We start from the raw sequence: 23,243 nt of genomic DNA, 5'->3' as shown, positions 1-23,243 counted from the left end.
GTCTTGATCAAGCCGGTACCAACACCGGTTGATAGAATGACCATTCTTTCCACATAGGTGACACTAAACCATGCACGACCTCCATGACCTCTTCCACTGGTTCTACCACACGATTTTGATGAGTGTCGGTGATGCTTATACTCATTTGAAGTGCGAGAATCAGAGGTGACCTTACCTTGTACGAGGTTTGCACTGATCGACAATCCCTCAAACTGGGATTCGAACCCAGCAATTTGCGTTTCAGCGTCCACTAGAATAGAACAAATCTTGTCAAAGGAGAGAGATTCACCTGAGGCGGTTATAACAGTCATGAACGGTTGATAGTCCCTCGACAACCCTTTCAAGACGCTAACAACATGTTCAACTTGAGCCACCGAATTGCCGCAAGACGCCTGATAATCGCACACCTCTTTAATATGAGTGAGATAAACCCGCATATTGTCATCGCCCTTCTTCAATGACTGTAGCTTGTAATGTAAATTCATCACCGCTGTGGTCGACCTGTTAGCAAAGAAACGAAGAACTGTCGACCAAACATCGGTAGTTATTCAGCACCCACAAACTGAGCCAGTAAGGAGGCACTGATAGTCAATAACAACCAAGACGCAAGGGTTCTATCTTGGGCAACGAAATCCTCATGCTTCATTTGGAACCAATTCACCATTTTCATTTACAACAGTTTCCGAAGGTGCTTGCTTCGTCCTAGTCAGCAATCGCTCAAGACGGTTACTACGAACTGCGAACAACACTTGTTGTTTTCACAAGAGAAAATTTGACTCGTCGAGCACGACGTTAACCTTCTTATTCGTGAACATTTTCAACGATCTTGGAGAAAGACTTACTTGGCACAGCTTGAAGAAGACCCAAACAGGCCGTCAAGGCTTAGCAACAACCAACCCACACAGCTCGAGAACCTTCAGCCAATAATACCATGTTGAAATAACGAAGAAAGTATTCTAACAGAAAACAAAGAAAGGAATGAAATTTCTTTATTCACGTGGAAAATAACTTGCCAACTTTCAAGAATCAATACACACTCAATGACCTCATGCAGTTGACAATTAACCATGCCAACTAGTCTAACAGCCTAACTGCACAATTAACCACTTAATTTTTCTCATACAAAACTGAACATTACACGTGATTACTAACAACTATATTCAACACTTTAGATATGAAATTTGTGAATCATTTGTGAATTTCATTATTTCAATTCTGATTACAAAACTCATTTTAAAATGTAATTTTTTTAAGTATATAGTCTAAAGAAACTCACATTACATACTTTTTTAAATTTGTTTTTAATATTATTATTTCTATATTTGTAATTATTTTATAAAATTTTAATATTGAAAATTCCTTTCAAAAATATTGATCCAAACAATATAATTGCAATTGCTAGTATTTTGAATTGATGAATTTATAAGATCAGTATTCTTAAATCTCTAAAACTTTAATTTCCCCCCCCCCCTCTAAACGCACATATTATAAATAAACCCCCCTTGTTTGTTTGTTTTCCTTGTTATAATTATAATAAAAAATATGAAACATATTTTAGAAAAAACAAAATTATTTAGAAACGCTTTTTCTTAATATATTAGCTTTACGTTTCTGTTAACCAATCCTCTTTTGTTTTAGTTATATTTCAGATATAGAAAGGAAACTACATTTTGTTAACCCTTGTTGTTTCAATAATTATTTTAAAAGTTAATATTTTTTTTCATGAATCAAATTATCTCGGTGGTTAAAGGAACAATAATTTTTCTTAGAGGTATTGGGTTCGAGCACTAATAATTGCATACAAGTTATTGAATGTTCATTGTCAAATGATTTTATGGCATGTTTCCGTTTGATTGGTCGTTTTCCTTATATGATCATTGTATAATTTTATATGACTAATTTTTATGTTAATAGTTCCAAAAAAAATATTTTAATCATTTGTTTAGTTTATGAAGTTTATTATAATTTTAAATATTTTCTCAATTTAATAAAACTAACTAGCCACCCTATCTGCATAAAGAAAATTACATTAAGAAAAAGGATGTTCAATTATATGTTCCATCATGTAATGATGACCACAAGGTAATCATTTCCCATACAGTTGTAATTTAAGAAATATTACATAATTTTTATATTACTCGATAGTTGAACATAAATCAAATGTAGAGACTATGCTGAACTATGAACGTTCAATTAGAAGTGTAATTTAAGTTCTGCACCTTTATTTAGTTAACGCAGCTATTCCAAATCTTTTCACTACACTGTTAACCAGCATTTCAAATCGCAGTCGCCTTTTTAGTCATTTCGGGTTTATCGTGATTATGGCCGTTGTGGGCGTTATTACGACTGTCGCAGGCGCCATTACGACTGCCTTTTTAGTCATTTCGGGTTTATCGTGATTGTGACCATTGTGGGCGCTATTACGACTGTCGCAGGCGCCATTACGACTGCCACAAGCGCTATTGGGCGCCATTGCGAGTATAGCGAGTAACTTGAACGGTGGTAACACCGCTATTTTGCAGATGCTATCACATTTTCAGACCGTAATTTGAAACCTTGATGTTAACTTAGCGTTTGAAAAACAGAAAGATTGTCTTCACCAAACAGTCAAGATTAAATGGTAGAATAAAGATTTTCAGTCTGCAAGATATGGCAACAGTCTATAAGAAAACTGAAACGCAATCCAAGTTCAACAACACAGTCATATTTATTAAACTCAGGCTAACCTTACAGTCGGACTGATCGACCGGTAGCCATAGTTGGCATTTATTCATGAAGCACGCCACAGCCAAGTTGTATACCAAGTTTCCCTTTTTAAGTCGTAGAAAATCAAACAAATAATGAATCCAAACCCTAAAATATCCTACTTAAGGGGTCAAAATTCAGTTCCACTCCACGTCTGAACGGATTTATATAAGAATTCTACACAACCAAGAGACCTACGCCTCTCTAGCGTGAGTTGTCTGCTTAACAGAGCTACTTCTCTTTCTGCTGTTGCTATTGCTATTTCAGTTCACTTGCTGCTGGTAACTGCCATAGAATGGATACGCCCCATATGCTTCTGCATAAATGCCCGGGTTGTGAGGTGATAGCAAAGCATATCCATAACCATCATACGCAGCTCCTCCATAGTAAGCTCCGCCCCACTGGTTACCATAATCCGCTTTAAACTGCATTATCCCAGAATAATAATAAGATCAAATAGAGGTGATTTACTCAAAGTAATAGATAACAGGATGTCTTAAGATCGTCCATTTCTGCAAATCATGTAGTGGCAGCTTTCTTAATGCTGCAATAAACAATGACTGTAGATAAAAAAACAGATACCTGCTTATTTGCTGGATTGTGGCCCCAAGAGAGTCGCACTGTTTGCTTCCCAATTATAGTCCCATTCAACTTCTGCAATGCCTCCTCAGCATTGTTCCTGTTTAGACTCCAGGTGTTAATAAAAGGTAGTGACTCAATAGTATCCAACTTACACCTCTAACATAGCACAAACGGTAAATTAATGGCAAAGCTAATATAACTACAAATTGTACCTGCTGGCAAATTGTACAAACCCACATCCTTTTCCAACAGGTATTTTAACAGAGACTATTTCACCATACTGGGAGAAAGGTTGCCTGAGATCTTCCTCAGTCACATTAGGGTCAAGCCCTCCAACAAATATCTAAAATAAGTTTCGATTAGTCAAGGGGCACAAATGATCATAACCCTAAGAACTAAAGCTGAAAGAAATTAAGAACTCACGGTTGTATTTGAAGAATCTCCATCAGATTGGGTTGAAGCACCATTTGACGCATAGCCACCTTCCAAGAAGGCATGAACAAAAGGAAGCAAATATGAAGTGAAATCCTAAAAGCTTTAAAACATAACAAGAAGAAATAGATGGGACAAGATTGAACAACAGCAAACTCCAAATTAATTGTGTAAGGATGTAGTTATAATACTAGGTAAATAAGCATCTGCATTTTTGCAACGTTCTCAACACTGACATTCCTGTACAATGCCAACTACACAATAACCACATTTACAGACGCCAATTTAAAGATTTACTCCAAAAAGAAAAAGTGAGCAAGAAGGTCACAGTTCCAATTAACTTAATCGCAACCACAATCCTTTGGTGGTTTCTATTTGACAAAATAATGTAGATAAAATAAACGTTATACACTTCTTCAAATCAGCAGTATATAGTAACAGTTTCATCATAATACTAGTTCTTACCACAAGCAATAGATGAACCTCAGTATCTTCTAATAATTCCTATGTTAATTTGTTGCTGACAAGAAATTGGAAATCACCCATTTTGAAACAATTTACATGTTGTATGGAAAAAGGACAGTGATTATAAACAGAAAACTTTAAAAAGCCCCCTCAAAAGAAGCTAAACTTAGTAGCTCGACAGAAAGGGGAAAATGGAATTTGTCCCCAAACAGAAAACTAGCATTTCATTTCCCAACCAACCTACTATTTCACACCAACACATTCTAATAACCAGAAAAGAGGAAGTCAAACAACAAGAAGAGAACCAGAACTGACATTGTAAACTGTCTGAGAAGGAATCAGATTTCCTCATAGCAAAAACTAAGTCAATGCAGGTGGGCAAGATTGAACTTAACTTTTGCATCAAGAATTGCAGAGGATCCTCAAAGAGGGGGAAAATCATTCAGAAGCATATACAAGTGACAAAACAAAAGGGTGGCACATGTAAGCACTTTAGCAATAAATTTTAATCTTTAAACAAAGTTTTAATAAATTAAAATACCAATGCCGGTATAAATTAAGTAATCAAATACCTTGTGAAGAATACTGTTGCTGATACCCAGAGGATTTCCTAGGAGTTGCAGCACCAATACGCATAGGCCTGCTTGAACAATATACACCATTCATTTCAGTCATGGCATTAGACCTCTCTGTATCATCCCCAAACCTCACAAAGCCATAACCTTTAGATCGACCAGTATTAGCATCGATAACGACTTTTGCTACTTTGACAGAAGGATATTTACTAACAAAAGTTTCATGCAATAGTCTATCAGTAACATCTGCAGCTAAATCTCCTACAAAAATGGAAAGATCAGGACCATTCTCAGAGCGCTTGTCTCCTGTGCTAAAAGTTGCCCAGTTCAGACGGAAAGGTTGATCCATATTAGGCATCAAAATGACACTATAGTTTTGGAGAACTTTCTCTGCTGTAGCATGAGAAAAAAATTCCACAAATCCATATCCTTCTGATAGACCAGTCTGCTTATTGCGGATGACCTTGATGGATGAAATCTGCTCAAATAAATTCCAACTGTCAATTTAAGTTTGGCAAACAACTCAGGCCTTAAAAACAAAATCCAATATTTCTTTAACTTTGTTTTCATACAAGTTTCTCTGCCTTCTTGGTTTGAACTTAAGCAGTCTCGCTATCACAATGTGCTAACCTCACATTTAAGGCAAATGTAACAAATTTCTTGCATAAATGATACATCTAATTTAGGTCAAACAATCGGAAAAGATCATTTAAATTTATCTTCAATTTAACCTCAGCCTTCATAAAATTCCAAACCATTAAAAATAATGACTTCTCCAAATAGCCTTTTGACATTCCAGGCTATATGTTCATACTTCAAAACCAAATTCCAAACTTATTCCAGGCTCTACTCAAATATGCTCCTTACCTTTTCATTACTCTTTTAAAATGCCTTAAATAGCCAAATAAGGCATTGATCTCATCCTCTCATCCAATTTACTAGTTCATGCACATCTCATTCGTGGTATTTGATTAGCAATCAAGTATAAAACCAAATAGCTACATGTGCCAACCACAAAACAGGCAGTGAATGCCTTAATCATAGAGAAAATCCTATCTTTTCCTAACTAAGACATGACGTACTCGTTAAGATTGCCATTTAAAGAAATATTTTCCATCCGACAGTGATTTTATTAATTATCAATGGAGATGCATTTAATTTGAAAATATATCCATTAAACAGTACTATACAAGTGTCCCAATAGTACTCCTACGTGTATAAGCATGGATTAAAGAAGACAACCGATCATTAATAAATAATTCAAACTGATTAAATCAATATCAGATAGCGTCGTGACTGCAGAAACCACGACAATGACAATATACAGTGCAATAACCGATGTCATTGAAAAGAAAATGAAACAAAGAAGAGTTCAGTATGAATAATATCAAATTAAAATAAATATATTTAAGAGAGATTTTGTTTACCTCGCCGGAAGAAGCAAAACAAGTATGAAGGTAGTTTTCGTCCATCCAATGATGCAAATCACCAACCCAAATGGTTTTGTTCTCTCCGCCACCGTTGGATCCTTGCTGCTGCTGCTGCGCCTGTTGCGCGTTTCCATGGTGGTGCTGGAACTGATGGTTACGAGGGTGATATGGCATGTAGTGCTGAGGTGGAGGTGGCGGCGAAACGAAATGGGGCGGTTGCATCATCTGATGCTGCATTACCATAGCTGTCGCCGGATACTGCATCGCCAACCACTGCGGATGTGATTGTGGCGGTTGTTGTTGGCGTTGGTTGTGTTCTTGCGAAGGTTGCGCCGGCGCTTGCGAATCGGAACCACTATTTTGCTGCATCCTTATCTCTTTATTACTATCTCCTCTTTTTGAAACAGGAAAATGATTGAATAAATAAGATTCCAATGCTTATTTAAATTGAATCTGGGTTTTTTCTAAATATTTTCAGGGAAACAAAGAGAATAGAAGAGAAAGAGGAAGTACGGCTAGGGTCTAACCAGAGGATTTAACGAAGGGTTATTGGAAACAGGAAACGCGGTTGTAGTTTTAATTGTTGGACGGGACACGTTATACTTTGATGGGTCGATCACAACCGTTTATATTGACCAAACGAGGTAGAATTTCTATGTGACTCGATTTAGAGTCTACTCTCCTGTTAGACTTCGGATGATAATGAGTTAACTATATCATGCGTCCAAAATTTATGATTATCATTTCAAATTAGTCCCGAAACTTATAATTATTCTAATTTCATACCTAAACCATGACTATCGTAATAAATTAGTCCTCAAAGCTTTAAAATTTTCATTTTCATCCTCAAACTATGACATTCATTCTAAGTTGGTCCCCAAACTTTAAATATTTCAATTTCATCTCAAACTATACCTATATACTAATCACATCTTTTGTTAATAAAATCATTAGGCCAAGTTATATTATTATCATTAGCAATATTTTTAGTATTTAACTTTTATAATAAATAAATGGGGCAGGATCCGATTACATGATGTGAACTCTTTTAGTTTTACACAGATTTAGGACCGTTAGATGAGTGAAAATAGATGACACATATTAATAATAGAATATGTGAAGATATTCACTTGGAAAAAAAACAATGATTCAATTTAAGTCATCTATTTTCACTCATCCAGTGGTCCTAAATCTGTGTAAAACTAAAAAGTTTTATATTATGTAAGTAGATCTTAACCCTAAATAAATGTGTATATATATAGGACATGATCCAATTAAATTGTATAAACTCTTTTAGTTTTACGTCTTTTTAGAAAAATAAGAATTCACTGAAAAAGATAAATAATTAATCTCAGCTTTTGATTTCATTCGATCTAATAATCTTAAAAATTGTGTAAAACTATTAGTAGAAGTTATTCCCCATATATTTCCTTTGAATGTGTGTCTTTACTTTTTTAAACTTTTTTATAAATGAAAATAATTATGAAAAAGTAAAGAACTTATTAAACTGATATTAATTGTTATATATTTTTTTATTAATTTTTATAATTTATTTCATACAAATAAAATAATTATCATCTGCTAGATCTGATAAAATAGACCCGGATTTAAAAGTTTATTTCTGTCCATTCAAAATTAAATTATTTTAAAGTGAAAAATTTTGAACTAGTCATAATTTAAAAATTCTAAAAAGCATATAATAAAAAAAATTAAAATTTAACAAAATTAAAATTAAAAGAATCTGAAATGAAAAATCCTAAGACGATAACAATATTTTAAAATTTGATTAATAAAAAAAATGGTTATCCCTTGTTCTTATATGTAATGGAATAAGGGGAGGTAAGATAGTAGGTTGCCTCCAACACCAGGTTAAGAGCAGCTTCCGTATAAGATATTCAAATTATTAAATGCCCTCCGTGAAACTCGATCCCACGACCTCAAGATTAAGAACCTTGTATTCTACCAACTGAGCTGGATAATACAACAACAACAACAATACACAATTCCCATATGCAATGGGGTAATAGGAAGGTAGGGAAGTAGGCTGCCCCCAACGCCAGGTTGAGAAAAGCTTCCGTGGAAGACCTCCGACGGTCAGAAAATTAAAAATATAGATAAAATGCAATGCATGTATAAATAAATACATAAATACATAATTGAACAGTATTCATATGCAGTCATTAATATCATTAATATCATATGTGCGTCTGTAATGGGCAATAATCCCTACAAATAAATTCATGCGAAAAAATCTCTGCATATAGACAAAAACGTAAGACCCAACTAAACTTAAAAATGAAAGAGAATGATCCATATAAATCAAAATTAGAGACGAGATGGAAATGTCACGTGGCAGCCTATAAATATATCCAGCAAGGCAAGGCATTTACTGTTCAGCTCGGCTTTTCTTCTCCAATCCCTTTATTTTTTCAGTTCAGTTAATCCATGGCAAAAAAATAACATCATTTTCGCACTTGCCTTTCTCTTTGCTTTGTTAATATTAGCTCATGGAATCAGATTTAAGGATGGAGTTGGGATTTCCAACTTTTACTCGGGAAAACAGGGACCCTGGTGAGTAGGCATGATAAGATGAAATATAGCCATGGAGCGGATCGTGATCCTCTTGCTGCCGCTTCCAAATCCGATACCAACGATTTCCGTCCCACAAGCCCCGGCCACAGTCCGAGCATCGGTCATTCAACCCCACCTAATGGCCATAGTTAGCAAGCTAGATTGCTCGATTCTAGATCACATGTATCGTGTATGTTATATAATTATTGTTTATCTACTGCTAACTGGCATTGTGGGTTTCTCTTTATGAATATTGTTCCTCTGGTTTTCTGCTTCCGGACCGTTGATTACTTGTATTATGTGGAATATTTCATAACTAGGTTCAAGTCCTTTGTCCTCCTTACCTACAACACTCACATGTAAGTAATTACCAAAAATAAAAACCCAATTCTTTTTCTTTTCGAAAACATTTTTTATGAACAAATGATGGTAAAGAAAGTATTTAAAATGATTTATTATCTTTATTGTGTTGATAAAATGAGTGTGTATTTGACCTATTCTATATGGCTTATCTCCAAGTTGCAAAGAGATCCAAGTGGTGATCTCATGTCACGAAGCCGCTTCTCCTTGGATAACACCTGAGCAAATCTGCAAGTAAAAAAAATCAAATTAGCATCATATATATAATTTACTCCATCTATTATGAATGGTATATTATTAACATAAGATCGAACTCAAAGAATATGATATAATACCTGACAAGCATCTCCTCATTTGTACCCCGATTAATGGGCTCAAATTTACCAGTCTCCAAATTCACCCTGGAAACTGGTTTTTTCAGCAGATTTTCCCCAACTTTTACAAGCTCCTCCAAGTTTTCTTTTGTAGCAATGTCCACACTCCACAGATGCCACTGTTCCACAAAGTGTATCATCCTGCAGTCATTTGATGCTTTAGGTTAAGCATAAATCTCACTTAACCTCATTTCCAAAAATTAAAAAAATGGATCTCTCTCTCTCTCTCTATAAATGCATACCTGAATACGGAGACAACTTTTTTCGGATTTAAGTCTTGGAAAACAGTAGCATTGCGAAAGTCGACCATGTCACTGCTGGCTTGCATGAAAACATCAATCAGCGGAGTGGAATGTTCACAAGTAAGCCATCCCAAGAGACCCATTTTGCTGCCGTTTGAGCAGGGTACTTCTCTTCACATTTCTGGGAACCGGTACCCAAGGACAAAACCAGGAATCGGGTATAGTCGTCCGGCTTTATAGGGAAGAAATTTGGATTCCCACGAGTTATTTCTTTGGTTACTTCATTGATGGCTACCAAGGTCTGCGAGTATTAATGGATTAATTTAAAAATATATGATCAAAGTTTATGTCACCACCAATTAATTGATAAAAACATATAGATATATATACGTACGAGATTATTAGCGGCAACTCCACCATCAATAAGATGGAATTCGTGAGCTTTGCCAGTGGAATCCTTGGTTTCAAACTGATGGGCAGGAAGATAAGTTGGCGCAGCAAACGTTCCAATGCATATATCGGAAAGCAAAGCATTTTTGCAAGGGTTGTTCTTTACCTACAATACGATATAAAAATGCAATCCAGGTAAATAATCTTACATCAAAAAGTTGGCAAAGGAGACTATATTAAAATTTGTAATAAGAGGGTATTGGTGAGTATATGAACCTCATAGGAGGAGAAGATTTTTGGTCGGAGCTGTTTGATGTCAAACGTCGGGATCACAACATTTGTCAATGTTTGATGCAATCTGGTTTCACCCAACTTTTCTCTCACGATGTTGTGAAGATATTCACCATCATATTTCGGACCAGTTAGAGATTTGAGCAAATTTGCAGCCTGGGCAAATGGGGTGCTGTTATGTAACAAAAGGATATATAATGTCAGACTGCCACCGTATTCTTAATATATATGGACGTCTATTTTTATCCACAACTATCAGCTTACCTATCTTGGGGAAAGATTTTTTGTCAGTGTTGGAGATAGAAATCGTTGATGTCTTTGGCTGCAAAAAGAGGGCGATTCTCGTTGTTGGGATCTGGGGTTGTTAACATGGCAGTGACGAGGCCACCGGTACTAGTCCCTGTAACCACACCAAAATAATCCCGCCAGTCTCTTCCTCACCATCCAGCTTCTGAAGCTCCGACTCTAAAAAGGCAAGAATAGTTCCGGTTATAAGCCCCCTAATTCCAACTCCATCGATACTGAGAACAGTGATCAAGTTCCCATAGGTGGGAGCTTGAAGGGGTGATTTGGGGCTCGCAACATCAAAATTGTCTTGTGGGAGACTTCCCATTACGCTGAGTGACTGAGAATGGTTGGGGGTTTGAGGGTCTTTGATTTAGCAGTTGACCTCCGTAAGATCAGTAAGATGCCTTAATTTGTTGGTTTGTTTGATGCTTTGGAGGAGTGCATGTCATGGGTATTTATAGACTTCCAGTTAGATCTCTCATATGTGACATTGAAGCATTCAACCTGGAAAGCAAAACCCAGTGTGTAACGATCGACTTTCTTGGATACATCTGCGAAGCTTGGTCGACTGAAACCCCAAATCTATGTTGTTTGCGACATGCATCGTAAAACTACAACTTTAAGAAAATCTAACTGTCGTAGATTAGATTTCTTCTCAAAATGGAAATGCTTTGCCCTATATTTGAAACTTCAACACGTGAAACGTGACCATATAGTATAGGACTAAATATCCAGTGGTTCAGACTCCAGATTGGAAAGTCTTTCATTAAATTATCAACAGGTGTACCACTGTCCATTTGTTATTAGCTTTGCGGTTCAAAGAACCAGTAAACGAATTAAATTACTGAGGAATTTCACTGAGTGAGGAAGTCGTCCACGTTGACTATACTTTTCAAAGGCGACCATTCTACTTCACTGGCCAATGATCAGTTCTGCCAAAGTAAATCATGGTATTCTTGAACAATATTTTGAAGTATTTACAAGGAAAATTATTTGGTTCAGTGAAATTGAAGAAAAAAGCTTCAAGAATTGTAACGTGTTTTTAGATGATTTTGAAAAATTAAAATCAAATGTAAATAGACACATGTCATTCATTTAAATGGTGATTACATGATATTGGATAATACTATTAATATTAGTAGTAAGAGTAAATTACATGTTTAGTCTCCAACTATTATTATTGTTCCATTTTTGTTACCAAACTATTTTTTTCAAAAGTATATGTCTAACGTTATGTTTTGGGTTCATTTTGGTCATCAACCATTGGGAAATTAACATAATTATGGACGTTACATTTTTAATTATTTTTCAACGATGACATTACATTATCTTATGGTGACACATCAACATTACCATTGATTTGTGACCAAAAATGAAACCAACACTAAATGTTAAGTATGATTTTGTAAATAAAATATTTGGGTGACCAAAATGAAATAAAAGTGATAATTGAGTATTGAACGTGTAATTTACCTTGATATTAATAATAATAAGGCTTATAGAAAAAATAAGTTCTCAAACTAAGCATTCGTTTTTGCTTTAAGTACCTAAATTATTTTTTGGACAAACTAAGCCCTTAAACTATATTATATTTAATCATTTTAAGTCCTATTATTTTTTAGTTAGAAAATATTTTTCGACCAATAAGATGTTAACACGTGATATAAAATTAGGTACTTGTTTTGAACAAAAAAATAGTTTAGGTGTTTAAAGCAAAAAGTGTCATAGTTTAGGGACTTATTTTGATAAAAATAATAATTTAAGTACTTAAAGTGATTACTTATGATTACATATAATAGTTTAAGAACTTAGTTTGACCAAAATATAATTTAAATACTTAAAGCAAAATGATGGTATAGTTTGAGTATTTTTTTTAGTTTAAGCCGAATAATAATAATAATAATAATAATTCGTATTGTATTTATGATTGCATAAAGAAGGCAAAAACTCTTACACCAATTTATAAAATGCGCATTTTTCATTTTCCTTTATCGAAAGCTTTCCATTAGGTGATCTGATGCAGGGGATTCGAGACAGATGATGCTGAGCTGTCAGATTGCATTTTGATGGCTCTGAGATACCATGAATTGGCAGATCAGCGCAAAGGCGGAAATTGATTGTGACATGTTCCTCATTGGGGTCGTTTTGAGTATGTTTCAGTCTTTTGGCCATAACTTTGGCTACAGGTGTCAGAATCGCACATAAGACCCCAATCTGGAAAGCTCTTTTCGATGCGCACGCTCTCTATATGAGCTACGCTACATGTGGCCTTTTTTTCAACCTCAAATTCTGCCGTTTTCCCCTCCGAATCACTAGATTTAGATATTTTTTACTATTTATGGTAATATTTCAATTACAAATTAGGAAGTCAATTTAAATCCGATTTAAGCCGGATTTTTTTGGAGATTGCTTATTTAATTTTTGAATTTCAATTTAGAGTGATTTTCGAAATTTTGCTATTTTTGGCAAAATTCGAATAAAGACGATTTTTGGCTATAACAGTCCGGCTTGTGGACTGATTTTGGCATTATTTGATTTGATAATATTTTATTGAACCCTAGAGACTTTTTTCCTCTGGATTTTTTTGGGCGAATTTTCTCTTGTGAATCATCTGTTGGAGCACTTGCAGGATAATCACTATTCTGTCTGGCGTCATGATCTCTCGTCGCGCAGCCGCTTCTCCTTGGAAAGAACTTGTGCTACTCTGTAGAATTATTTAAAGCCAACATATATATATGTCGATGATTGCACGTTAATTAAGATTAAAACAATTCCGACTAACAGACAGTCAAAATGTTGCATACCTGATGAGAGCATCTTCATTTGTTAACTCACCAGTCGGTTCAAATTGGCCATTCTCCAAATTCACGGTGGAAACAGGCTTTTTAAGCAATTCTTCTCCGGCTTTTACAAGATTCTCCAGGTTTTTCCTTGGTGGCAATATCCATAGATAACATTTGCTGCGAGAGTGTATCGTCCTGCATGATTTTGGGCTCTGACTTTGAATCATATACATACATATGTTGTTTTGTTTAGTGATAATTTTATTATGCAAACCTGAATTCGAAGATAACTCTTTTCAGATTGAAGTGCTTGGAAAACAGTGGCAATGTGAAAGTCGATCATGTCGCTGCTTGCATCTGTGAAAATATCCACCAATGGAGTAGAGTGCTCGCCGGTCAACCATCCCAAAACACCCCATTTAGCTGCTACTCTAGCGTCGTACTTGTCTTCGTATTTTGGTGAACCAGTTACCAAAGATACAACCAGGAACCGGGTGTAATCAGTGGGCTTTATAGGGAAACAATCAGTATTTCCACGAAGGATTTCTTTGGTCACTTCGTTTATGGCAACCAATGTCTGAAAGAGTAACGAGATTCAGATTTTCACCAGAATAGTTCTGATAACCCTAAATCCCCATCATATCAATGTGCACTTACCGGGTTATTAGCAGCAACTCCTCCATCAATAAGATGGAATTCTTTTGTTTTACCAGTGGAATCTTGAGTTTGAAAATGATGGGCGGGAAGGTAAGTTGGAGCTGCAGAAGTTCCAATGCAAATATCCGATAATAGAGCATCTGTGGAAGGATCCATCTTTACCTACGTGATGGAAATTTCATAAATTCCAAAGAGTTCAAAACGGCATTAGACCAAAAAAAATAAATCATTTTTCATGTATTCTTGCACCTCATAGCTGGAGAAAATTCTAGGCTGGAGTCGCTTGATGTCAAAAGTTGGGATCACAACATTTGTTAGGGTCTGGTGCCATCTAGTTTCTCCCAGCTTTTCCCTCAAAATACCATGCAGATATTTACCGTCATATTTTGGTCCCATTAGAGATTTTACCATACTTGAAGCTGGTTCAAAGTGACAACTGAACGGAAAATCATCTTTATAACTGATTGAGAAATGATTTATATTCATATTTAACTTATTCTAGCTTGTTACTCTGACATTACCACGTATCTTGTGGAAATATTTTAGGACAGTGTTCAAGGTAGAAATCCTTGATATCTTTGGCAGCAAAAAGAGGGCGGTTCCCTTCTTTGGGGTTTGGGGTAGTCAGCATGGCGGTCACGAGGCCACCCGTACTAGTCCCGGAAATGACGTCAAAATAATCAGCCAATCTCGCTTGCTCACCATCCAGCTTCTGTGTATATATATACCCCAAAACCTCAATTCATTCATGAAAACAAAGCAAAACATATATAAAATATCAAAATTTGAAGCTACCTGAAGCTGAAATTCTAAAAAGGCAAGTATAGTTCCGGGAATAAGCCCTCTGATGCCCCCGCCATCAATGCTAAGAACGGTAATCAAATTCCCATATGTGGGAGGTTGAAGGGGTGATCTTGGACTATCCGTGCAGAGATTGTAATGAGGAATAATATGTGTCGGAATTCCTTCCATCGAGGAAGATACTGACTTGCACACGTTTCTTTTAGGGTAAAGCAAAGGGACCTGATATTTATTTAGGGCATTGTCAGGGGTTTGAAACTTTCAACTGCATTACTCTCTGCAGCCTCAAGTCAATTACTTGTTCCAACCTCCATTCGTGATGGTGTTTCCCTTGTGAATTCATCTAATGGTAATTAGAAATTCTAACACTACTATAATCTCAGGCCAATAGGCTTCAACAGAATAAAGGAGACTTGTAGGTAACTAGGCATGCACAATCTAGTAGATTCAATTACTTCAACAATCATATGAGCAAACTTGTGAAACTAATGATGAATAAATTAGCTCACATTTGGTGAAGACAGACGGGATCAAGTCTTCAATGCTGATTAATCTTCATACGTACGTCAATCAACATAAATTTGCCAATAATTAGCGGCCACCAAATTGTTTGTCTTAAACAAGTAATTAGTGACCTCTAACTTAACTATAAATATGGCTAATTTTAGTGGCCAAAAAATATCTATTATTATTTTATTTTCTAGTATGTGTATAAACATATGACAAAGTCTAAGAGTGGATAAACATAAAAATAAAAAGATAAATAATGTAGTCGAATAATCTTTTCAACGACTTATATAAAATTCAGTTTAAATTAATTAATTTGAACTCACAAATACTTGTGCTTCACTGAGAGCTTACTTCATCATAGCAAACTTAAATTTTTTTTTTGGGTACAATAAAGTTTAGGTCAAGAGTGACTCTCACAGTCCAGGTCAGTGCATACCTAAAATCCAATAAGATTTATATAGGAATTTATAAATTGTCCATCAAAAGTGTCAATGGTATTATTTGAACTTAACCTTACAAATTCAAGTTCTTTAATCCCAACTATTTATATCAACACTAGTTTGGCATAGCAAAATTAATTAACAATAAACAATTCCAGTTCTACACCAAATTAAGCTGCAACAAATATATATATATATATATATATCTTAACTGTACGTGAAAACGATGCCTCGTTTTTAATTGTTTTTTCCACCTACGATAAGAGTCATAACTTAATGTAATGGTTTGGTTATTTGGTTTTGCAACCGATCTTATTATTTTGGCACCAAAACCTTTTTCCGGTAGGTATTTAATTACTTGTCAACGATCTTCGTCAATTTATATTATCATTTAAAATATAATATACTCCTCATTATCAGAGATGAACTCGAGATTTTATGTTAATGTGATTTTTTAAAATTTTTGAAGAAATAAACTTAAAAATTCTAGGAAGACGCGAAAATAGATTGTCAACAAAAAAAATACAAAGAAAAATCTAAAATATATGATAATTTTAAAATTTTAAAAGATGATTGTTTCCACCCGTCTCTCTCAATTCATTCATATTTATTATTGTAGACAAAATTAGATAACAAAACAAAAGTATGACAGTTAGATATATATAATAATTATAAAAGATCGAAATCTAATTGTTAACTTAAAATTTAAAAACTCAGATTAGAATTTAATTTGTTTAGTTTTAAATTTTATAAATATCTAGAAAGTATTTAAACAAAAATAATAAAAATATAAGAAACAACTGAACCAAATTTTTTAAAAAAAGAGACGAAGCTTAATTTACATAGTTTTAACACTTTTATAAAGATTAAGATGTAGTTTAACTTAAAGATTGGACGACCCGTCCCACATTAATTGTGGATTCTTCCTTGCTCATTATGACTTGGGAAATAAATTTAAGATAAAATAATAATATGAATATAATATAATATAAAATTATATTTGGAAGGCGCACGTTAACGGTTTTCTCTGGGTGTACGTTAGCAGGGCTAACGAAAACTGAGTTTTCCGGTGCGTTCTTGACGGTTTTCACTAGATTTCCGATCGTTTTCTTCTCGTTTTGTTGTTTCTTTGGTTCTTAGCTTAGGATGGATTCTGGTTTGATGGATTGGCGGAAGCTCTTCGGGAGCACTGCTGAGCTGACCTTGGAGTTTTCCCCCCAAATTGTTCGAGAAGGGTCTCCGGTTCCTTCGGTTCATCCGCCTTCGGAGGTTCTTGAGGCGGGTATCTCGGAGTGGAAATTGTCTTTGGTTGGACAATTTCTTGGGCTAGGTCCTCCGTTAGCCTCTGTGAAGCGTATTGTGGAAATTTTATGGAAGGCGGGTCTCACGGGTTCGGGTGTGCAGGTCAGTTTTGCAGGTAGGAATTTGTTTGTTTTTTCGTTCTGCTCTGAATTTGCTCGTGACTGGGTTTTAGATAATGGGCCATGGCATATTCAGAATAAGTCTTTGATTTTGAGGAGATGGGAACCTAGTATGAAGCATTTAGAGTTTGATCTCTCTCGTATCCCCGTATGGGTTCAGCTTTACAACGTTCCCTTGGAGCTTTACTCACGTACTGGATTAAGCTATATTGCCAATGCGTTGGGTGTGACTTTGTCTATGGACTCGGTGACTACTTCCAGGACTAGATTGGAATATGCAAAGGTTTGCATTGAAATTGGAGTGAGAGATTCCATCCCAAAATTTGTAGATGTTGTGTTACAGGATGGACTTGCTGTCTCGATTAGGGTTGTGGTTCCCTGGGTTCCTCCTTGCTGTCAGAGATGTAATGTTTTTGGGCATAGTGAGAAGGTTTGTCCTGATGTGCACATGCCCCAACCTGCTGTGATTCAGGTATGGAGGAAGAAAGGGGATGTAAATTGTCCTGTTCCTGCTCCTGTTGATAGTGCAAAGGTCTTGCAGGTAGATAATGAACTTTCTGGAAAAAGGTTGGAGAATTGTGGGGAGGACAATTGTTCTCAAATTCCTATTGTTGGTGGAATTGAGGCTTTGCAGGAGCTTTGTCAACCTGCTGGAGAAGGACTGGATAATTGGGTGAATTCTCAGGTTGATGAGTTGGTTGTGGACCTGGTCAATGAAGCAAATGTTGTCAATAAGGGGTTTGCTCAGCATGCAGTTGATTTTCCTCCTTTGCAAGCTTCTTCTCAGAAAAAGAAGGTCAAGAATAAAGCTAAAAAGCAATTTGCTAGCTCTTATAATTGTTTTGAGGTTTTGATGGCAGCTGCTGGTTTAGAAGGAGGTAGGAAGCCTCGTGCGGCTTCCATGGGTGTTACTGCGCTCCTAAATGAAATGAAGCATAAAAAGAAAGATCTTGTTGATAAGTCAGTGGGTTCTGTTGTTGGAACAGTAGCTGAAACTGTTGGGGGGAGGCCAACCATGCTTAATGATTATATGTTTTTGGAATATTAGGGGCTTTAATAACCCCCTAAAGCAAAAACAAGTTTTTGCTAGAATGCCCAAGCTCAAAGTAGAAATTATCTGCCTTATGGAAACCCGTGTGAGGTCTGTTAATGTGTGCAAGTTGGTTGAGTGTTATTCTTCAGACTGGAATTGTTTTACAAATCATGAGTACTCTGAAAATGGTAGGCTGTGGATTTTCTGGAGAAAAGCTCTTACCTTATCAGTCTTGAAAGTCTTTGACCAATCTTTGTCTTTTGTTGGTGAGATTGGTGGCCATAGATGTGTCCTAACTGCAGTATATGGAAGCAACAGTGGTTCTGATAGGCTTCACCTCTGGAGGCAGTTGGAAGAGGTGGAAAGTTTAGTTGGGGAGGCTTCATGGCTTATAGGAGGTGACTTCAACATTTTCATCAATGCTGAAGAAAGCTCTGACTTTGAGAGCCTTGGGCCTTATGTCACTGCTAAAATAGAAGCTTGTAGGAGCTGTATGTCATCCTTGGGGCTTTTTGACCATCCTTATGTGGGTCCTCTCTATACATGGTCAAATAAGCAAGCAGGGAGTTTTTTGGCTCGTAAATTGGATCGAGCTCTTATTAATGCTCGGTGGCTTGAAGATTTCCCAAATTCTTTTGTTGAGTTTTTAGCTCAGAGGGTCTCTGATCATTGTCCTACTATGATTTCTTTTTTCAAGGATAACCAGGCTGACAGGCCCAAACCTTTTAAGTGTTTCAATTGCTGGGCTAATCATGGAGATTTTAAGAGTGTTGTTAAAGAGTCTTGGCAGCTAGACGTGTCTGGCTTCCCTATGTTCTGCCTTTTTGCTAAGCTTAAAAGGCTTAAGTTGAGACTTAGGCAGTTTAACAGGAGCCAATTTTGATGACATTTCAAGTAGGGTAAAGGCCAAAAGAGCCCAGCTTGAGCAGATGCAACTTGCTAATCTTTCCCAAGCTGGTTGTCACTTAGATGATGAGAAGATTCTCTTTAATGGGCTTCAGGAGCTTGAAGTGGATGAAGCCTCTTTTTATAAGCAAAAAGCTAAAGTCCATTGGTTGAAAGAGGGAGACAGAAATACAAAATTTTTTCACTCTACTGTAGTGAGGAAAAGAAAGAGTAACATTGTTAGATTGCTCTACGCTGAAGATGGTTCTCGGTTGGACTCATTTGATGCTATGTCTGTTGAGATGTTGAGATTTTACACTGAACTGCTTGGTTTTGAGGATGTTGGTGTTCAAAGCTACGGTGTTGATCTCCTAAAGAGTCTGTTGGGATATGAGCTTCCTTGTGATGCTGCTGCTTTATTGGTCAAGGAGGTCTCTAATAAAGAAATTAAAGCTTCTCTGTTCAGGCAAGGTAATGAAAAAAGCCCTGGTCCAGATGGATATACATCATATTTTTTTAAGACGGCTTGGGATATTATCCATGAAGATTTTCTGGCTGCTATTAGAGATTTTATTCAGACATGAACTCTACTTCCTGCCTTCAATGCTACAGCAATTGCCTTGGTGCCTAAGACTCTAAATGATGGTATAGCTAAAGACTTTCGTCCTATATCCTGTTGCTTGGTTGTTTATAAAACTATCACTGGAATCATTGTTGCTCGGTTAGCTTGCTACTTCCCTGGTATGATTTTGCCAAACCAGTCAGCTTTTATTAAAGGGCGTAGTATTGTTGATAATACGCTCTTGGCTCAAGAGATTGTTAGGGGCTACTCCCGCAGTTCCCTTTCCCCAAGGTGCACTCTAAAAATTGATTTAAGGAAGGAATTTGATTCTGTGTCTTGGGACTTCTTGATGAATGTTCTTGCTTCCTTAGGGCTCCCAGGAAGGTTTAGAGATTGGATCACTGCATGTGTCACTGGTGCTAGATATTCTGTAGCATTTAATGGTAGTTTAGTGGGTTTCTTTAAAGGGAAGAGGGGAATTAGGCAGGGTGATCCTCTGTCCCCTTATCTCTTTGTTCTTATTATGAATGTGTTGTCCCATTTGTTAAACGTTGCTGCCAAGGAAGGGTTAACTCGGTTTCATCCTAAATGTAAGCGTGTTCCTCTCACTCATCTCAGCTTTGCTGACGATTTATTAATTTTTTGCCATGTTGCTGAGGATTCTATTTTGGGTGTTGTTGGTGTTCTGGAGGTCTTTTATAAGATGTCTGGGCTACAGTTAAATGCTGGGAAATCTGAGCTGTTTTCTTGTGATGTGCATGAGGATGTTTTAAGAAGAGTGCAGGTTACTACTGGTTTTAAATTGGGTACACTTCCTGTTAGGTACCTTGGTGTGGCATTAGTTACCAGAAAGCTTACTGCTAAGGACTGTCTTCCTTTGGTTGATAAGATCAGAAGTAAGCTGGCTTTGTGGTCTAAGCTGAAGCTAAGTTATGGTGGCAGACTGTAGCTCATTCAATCTGTTTTATTCAGTATTTCCAATTACTGGTGTAGGCAAATGATTTTGCCTAGTAAAGTCATTAGGCAGGTTGAGCAACTCTGTATGCGGTTCTTCTGGAAGGGGGATGATGTTCCTGCCAAGGGGGCTAGAGTCAGCTGGAAGCAAATGTGTTGGTTGAAGCCTGAAGGTGGCTTGGGTCTAAAAAGTCTGGGCTGCTGGAATAAAGTTTGTTGTTTTTTACTGATTAGAAATATCCTTGCAAATACTGGGTGGACTGGGTTAATGAATATGCCCTGAAGGGGGCCACTTTCTGGGAGGCTGGTTACAAACCTCAACTCAGCTGGACCTTGAGGAAGTTGCTTAAGCTACAAATAGAGGCTGCTGGTTTGTTTGGCAATGTAGTTGACTGGAATTTGGTTAAAAACTATTGGGTGTGGGAGAAGTTGAGAGACAAGAAGGAGAAGGTTAGTTGGGAACACTTGATATGGTTCCCTCTCCATATCCCTAGAATGTCTATTGTAGCTTGGATGGTTTTTTTGAACCGTCTGCCTACTAAGGATAGGCTTATTCATATGGGGATTGAGCTAGATGGGCGTTGTGAGCTCTGTAGTGACGGGGTTGAGAGAAGGGATCATTTGTTTAATGATTGCACCTTTGTTGTTGGACTCTGGAGTAAAATTCTGCAGACTTGCAGAATTCACTATAGGGGGTTGTGCTGGAATGATACTTTGTCCTGGGCTGCTACCAACTTTAAGGGAAAATCCTTGCTAGTCTGCATTTTAAAGCTAGCTTGGATTAGTCTTCTGTATTTTGTCTAGGAAGAACGCAATCTCAGGCACTTTAGAGGCTGTTCTCGGGTGCTTGATGAGGTCTTTGATGCTATAAAACGGACAGTTAGTGTTAAGTTGCATGGTTGTAGCATCAACAAAGCTGATAGGGTTAATTCATAGCTTTGCCTCGACTGGTGCATTGACTAGCTTGTTGTTTGCTTCTGTTTCGTTGGTCTCTCGTCTGCAGGCACGTGAGATGCTCCTAAAGCGGTGGCTACTTACGGGTTGCTCCTTAATTTTGCTTGCAGTTAATTGTTGCTTTTTTTTTAGTGTTTCTTTGAGTTGTTTTACCTAGGCAATTGTGGGGAGTGTTGTTTATTTGCTGTTGGTGGGCTGTTTCCTACTGTTGTATCTGTTATTTGCTCTTTCTTTGGGTAATAAAAATCAAATTATCAAAAAAAAATTATATTAAAACATATATAAAAGATATATAAAAATGATGTAACTTTATATATTTCAAATAAAAAATATGAACACTTCTAAAATATATGTATTCATTTATAATTTAAGAGGGGATTTTATTTTTTGTTTTTGTTTTTTTTGGTTACAAAGGTTGGCTACATCAGTAGCAAAGGTTCCTTCTTCTCCACTTATCCATATCTAGATGCAGAAGTCGGTGAATATTAGCTGGCGGGTCGGCAAAGTCGATTCTTTCAGTCGATGCTCTGCATCCAAGGTGAGTTATCGCATTTGCAGAACTATTAGCATCCCAGATAATGTGCTTGGTCTTTACAGTCCAATGCCGGTGGAGAAGATACCGAACTCTCCGCATTAAGGTGGGTTCAAACGAAGAGGCCGGCGATGACAGTATACAAGTCGCTTCTTTATTATCCGTTTCCACCTCGATCCTCCTAAAGCCTCTATCCCAGGCAACTGTAAGACCATCAGCCAGGGACCAGATTTCGGCATGAAGGAGAACAACGCCCCAAACTTAATAGGAACAAGATCCATGATCTTATACATAAACTGACATATTTTAGACCAGAGAGTATTGGTATTCATAAGGAACGTATAGCCCAACTTTATCAAGAAGGCTTCATTCTGATGGTTGAGGGGACGGATACCAAGACCCCCATGGTTGTTGGCATGACAACAATCATCCCATTTAACAAGAGTTGGTTTGTTAGATTCATTGGTTCCCCCCAAATGAATCTACGAGCAAGCATTTCAACTTGTTCGTAAACACTCTTAGAGATAACCACCGTTTGCATGAAATAATTCAGAATAGACAAAAGGACGGACTTGGCTAGTGTCACCCGACCAGCTAGGGATAAAGACCAGGTTGTCCAATTGCTAAGCTTACCTCGGACCTTTTTGATGATAAACTGGAAGATGTTTTTGGTGACTCTGCTATGGAAAAGGGGCATGCCCAGATACTTCCCAAGGTTAGGCAAACGTTGAAACCCTAAGGTGACACAAATATTCGCGGCTTTAGCCTCATTAACATTCGAAGAAAAAAAGATGATGGTCTTACTAGAGTTCACCTTATGGCCAGATAAACGACTGAATTGGTCTAGGGTAGCGCGCACAAGGTTTGCTTGATTAGTAATGGCCTGAAAAAGGATTAAGAGGTCATCTACAAAAAATAGATGGGATAGAAGAAAGAATCATGAGCTCCCACAGGCCAAGAGTCAGA

At 36.7% G+C, this 23,243-nt stretch overlaps 2 protein-coding genes and 2 pseudogenes across 2 annotated transcripts; 1 reads left to right on the top strand and 3 right to left on the bottom strand.

Annotated features, from left to right (window-relative positions):
• Positions 1-2,672: 2,672 nt before the first annotated feature.
• LOC120212836 (polyadenylate-binding protein RBP47-like) lies at positions 2,673-6,808 on the bottom strand. Its single transcript, XM_039211022.1, has 6 exons — positions 6,227-6,808; positions 4,797-5,277; positions 3,751-3,809; positions 3,540-3,670; positions 3,328-3,424; positions 2,673-3,170 (listed from the first exon to the last, which is right to left on the bottom strand). Exons 1-6 carry the CDS (start codon positions 6,596-6,598, stop codon positions 3,009-3,011), a joined length of 1,302 nt encoding a protein of 433 aa, XP_039066953.1. The 5' UTR covers positions 6,599-6,808; the 3' UTR covers positions 2,673-3,008.
• A 2,486-nt stretch (positions 6,809-9,294) lies between these two features.
• On the bottom strand, positions 9,295-11,076 carry LOC120212943 (annotated as a pseudogene).
• Positions 11,077-13,386: 2,310 nt separating this feature from the next.
• On the bottom strand, positions 13,387-15,157 carry LOC120212838 (annotated as a pseudogene).
• A 4,162-nt stretch (positions 15,158-19,319) lies between these two features.
• Positions 19,320-21,985, top strand: LOC120212942. The gene is made up of 7 exons (XM_039211120.1): positions 19,320-19,746; positions 19,888-20,782; positions 20,831-20,927; positions 21,026-21,547; positions 21,596-21,670; positions 21,795-21,798; positions 21,903-21,985. The coding sequence occupies exons 1-7, from the start codon at positions 19,320-19,322 to the stop codon at positions 21,983-21,985; spliced, it is 2,103 nt and encodes a 700-aa protein (XP_039067051.1).
• Positions 21,986-23,243: the final 1,258 nt, after the last annotated feature.

The sequence above is a fragment of the Hibiscus syriacus genome, unplaced genomic scaffold (genome assembly GCF_006381635.1).
Source record: "Hibiscus syriacus cultivar Baekdansim isolate YM2019G1 unplaced genomic scaffold, ASM638163v2 tig00110017_pilon, whole genome shotgun sequence".
Lineage (NCBI taxonomy): Eukaryota > Viridiplantae > Streptophyta > Magnoliopsida > Malvales > Malvaceae > Hibiscus > Hibiscus syriacus.
The sequence above is the reverse complement of the archived record's forward strand: the minus strand, read 5'-3'. Positions and strand labels throughout refer to the sequence as shown.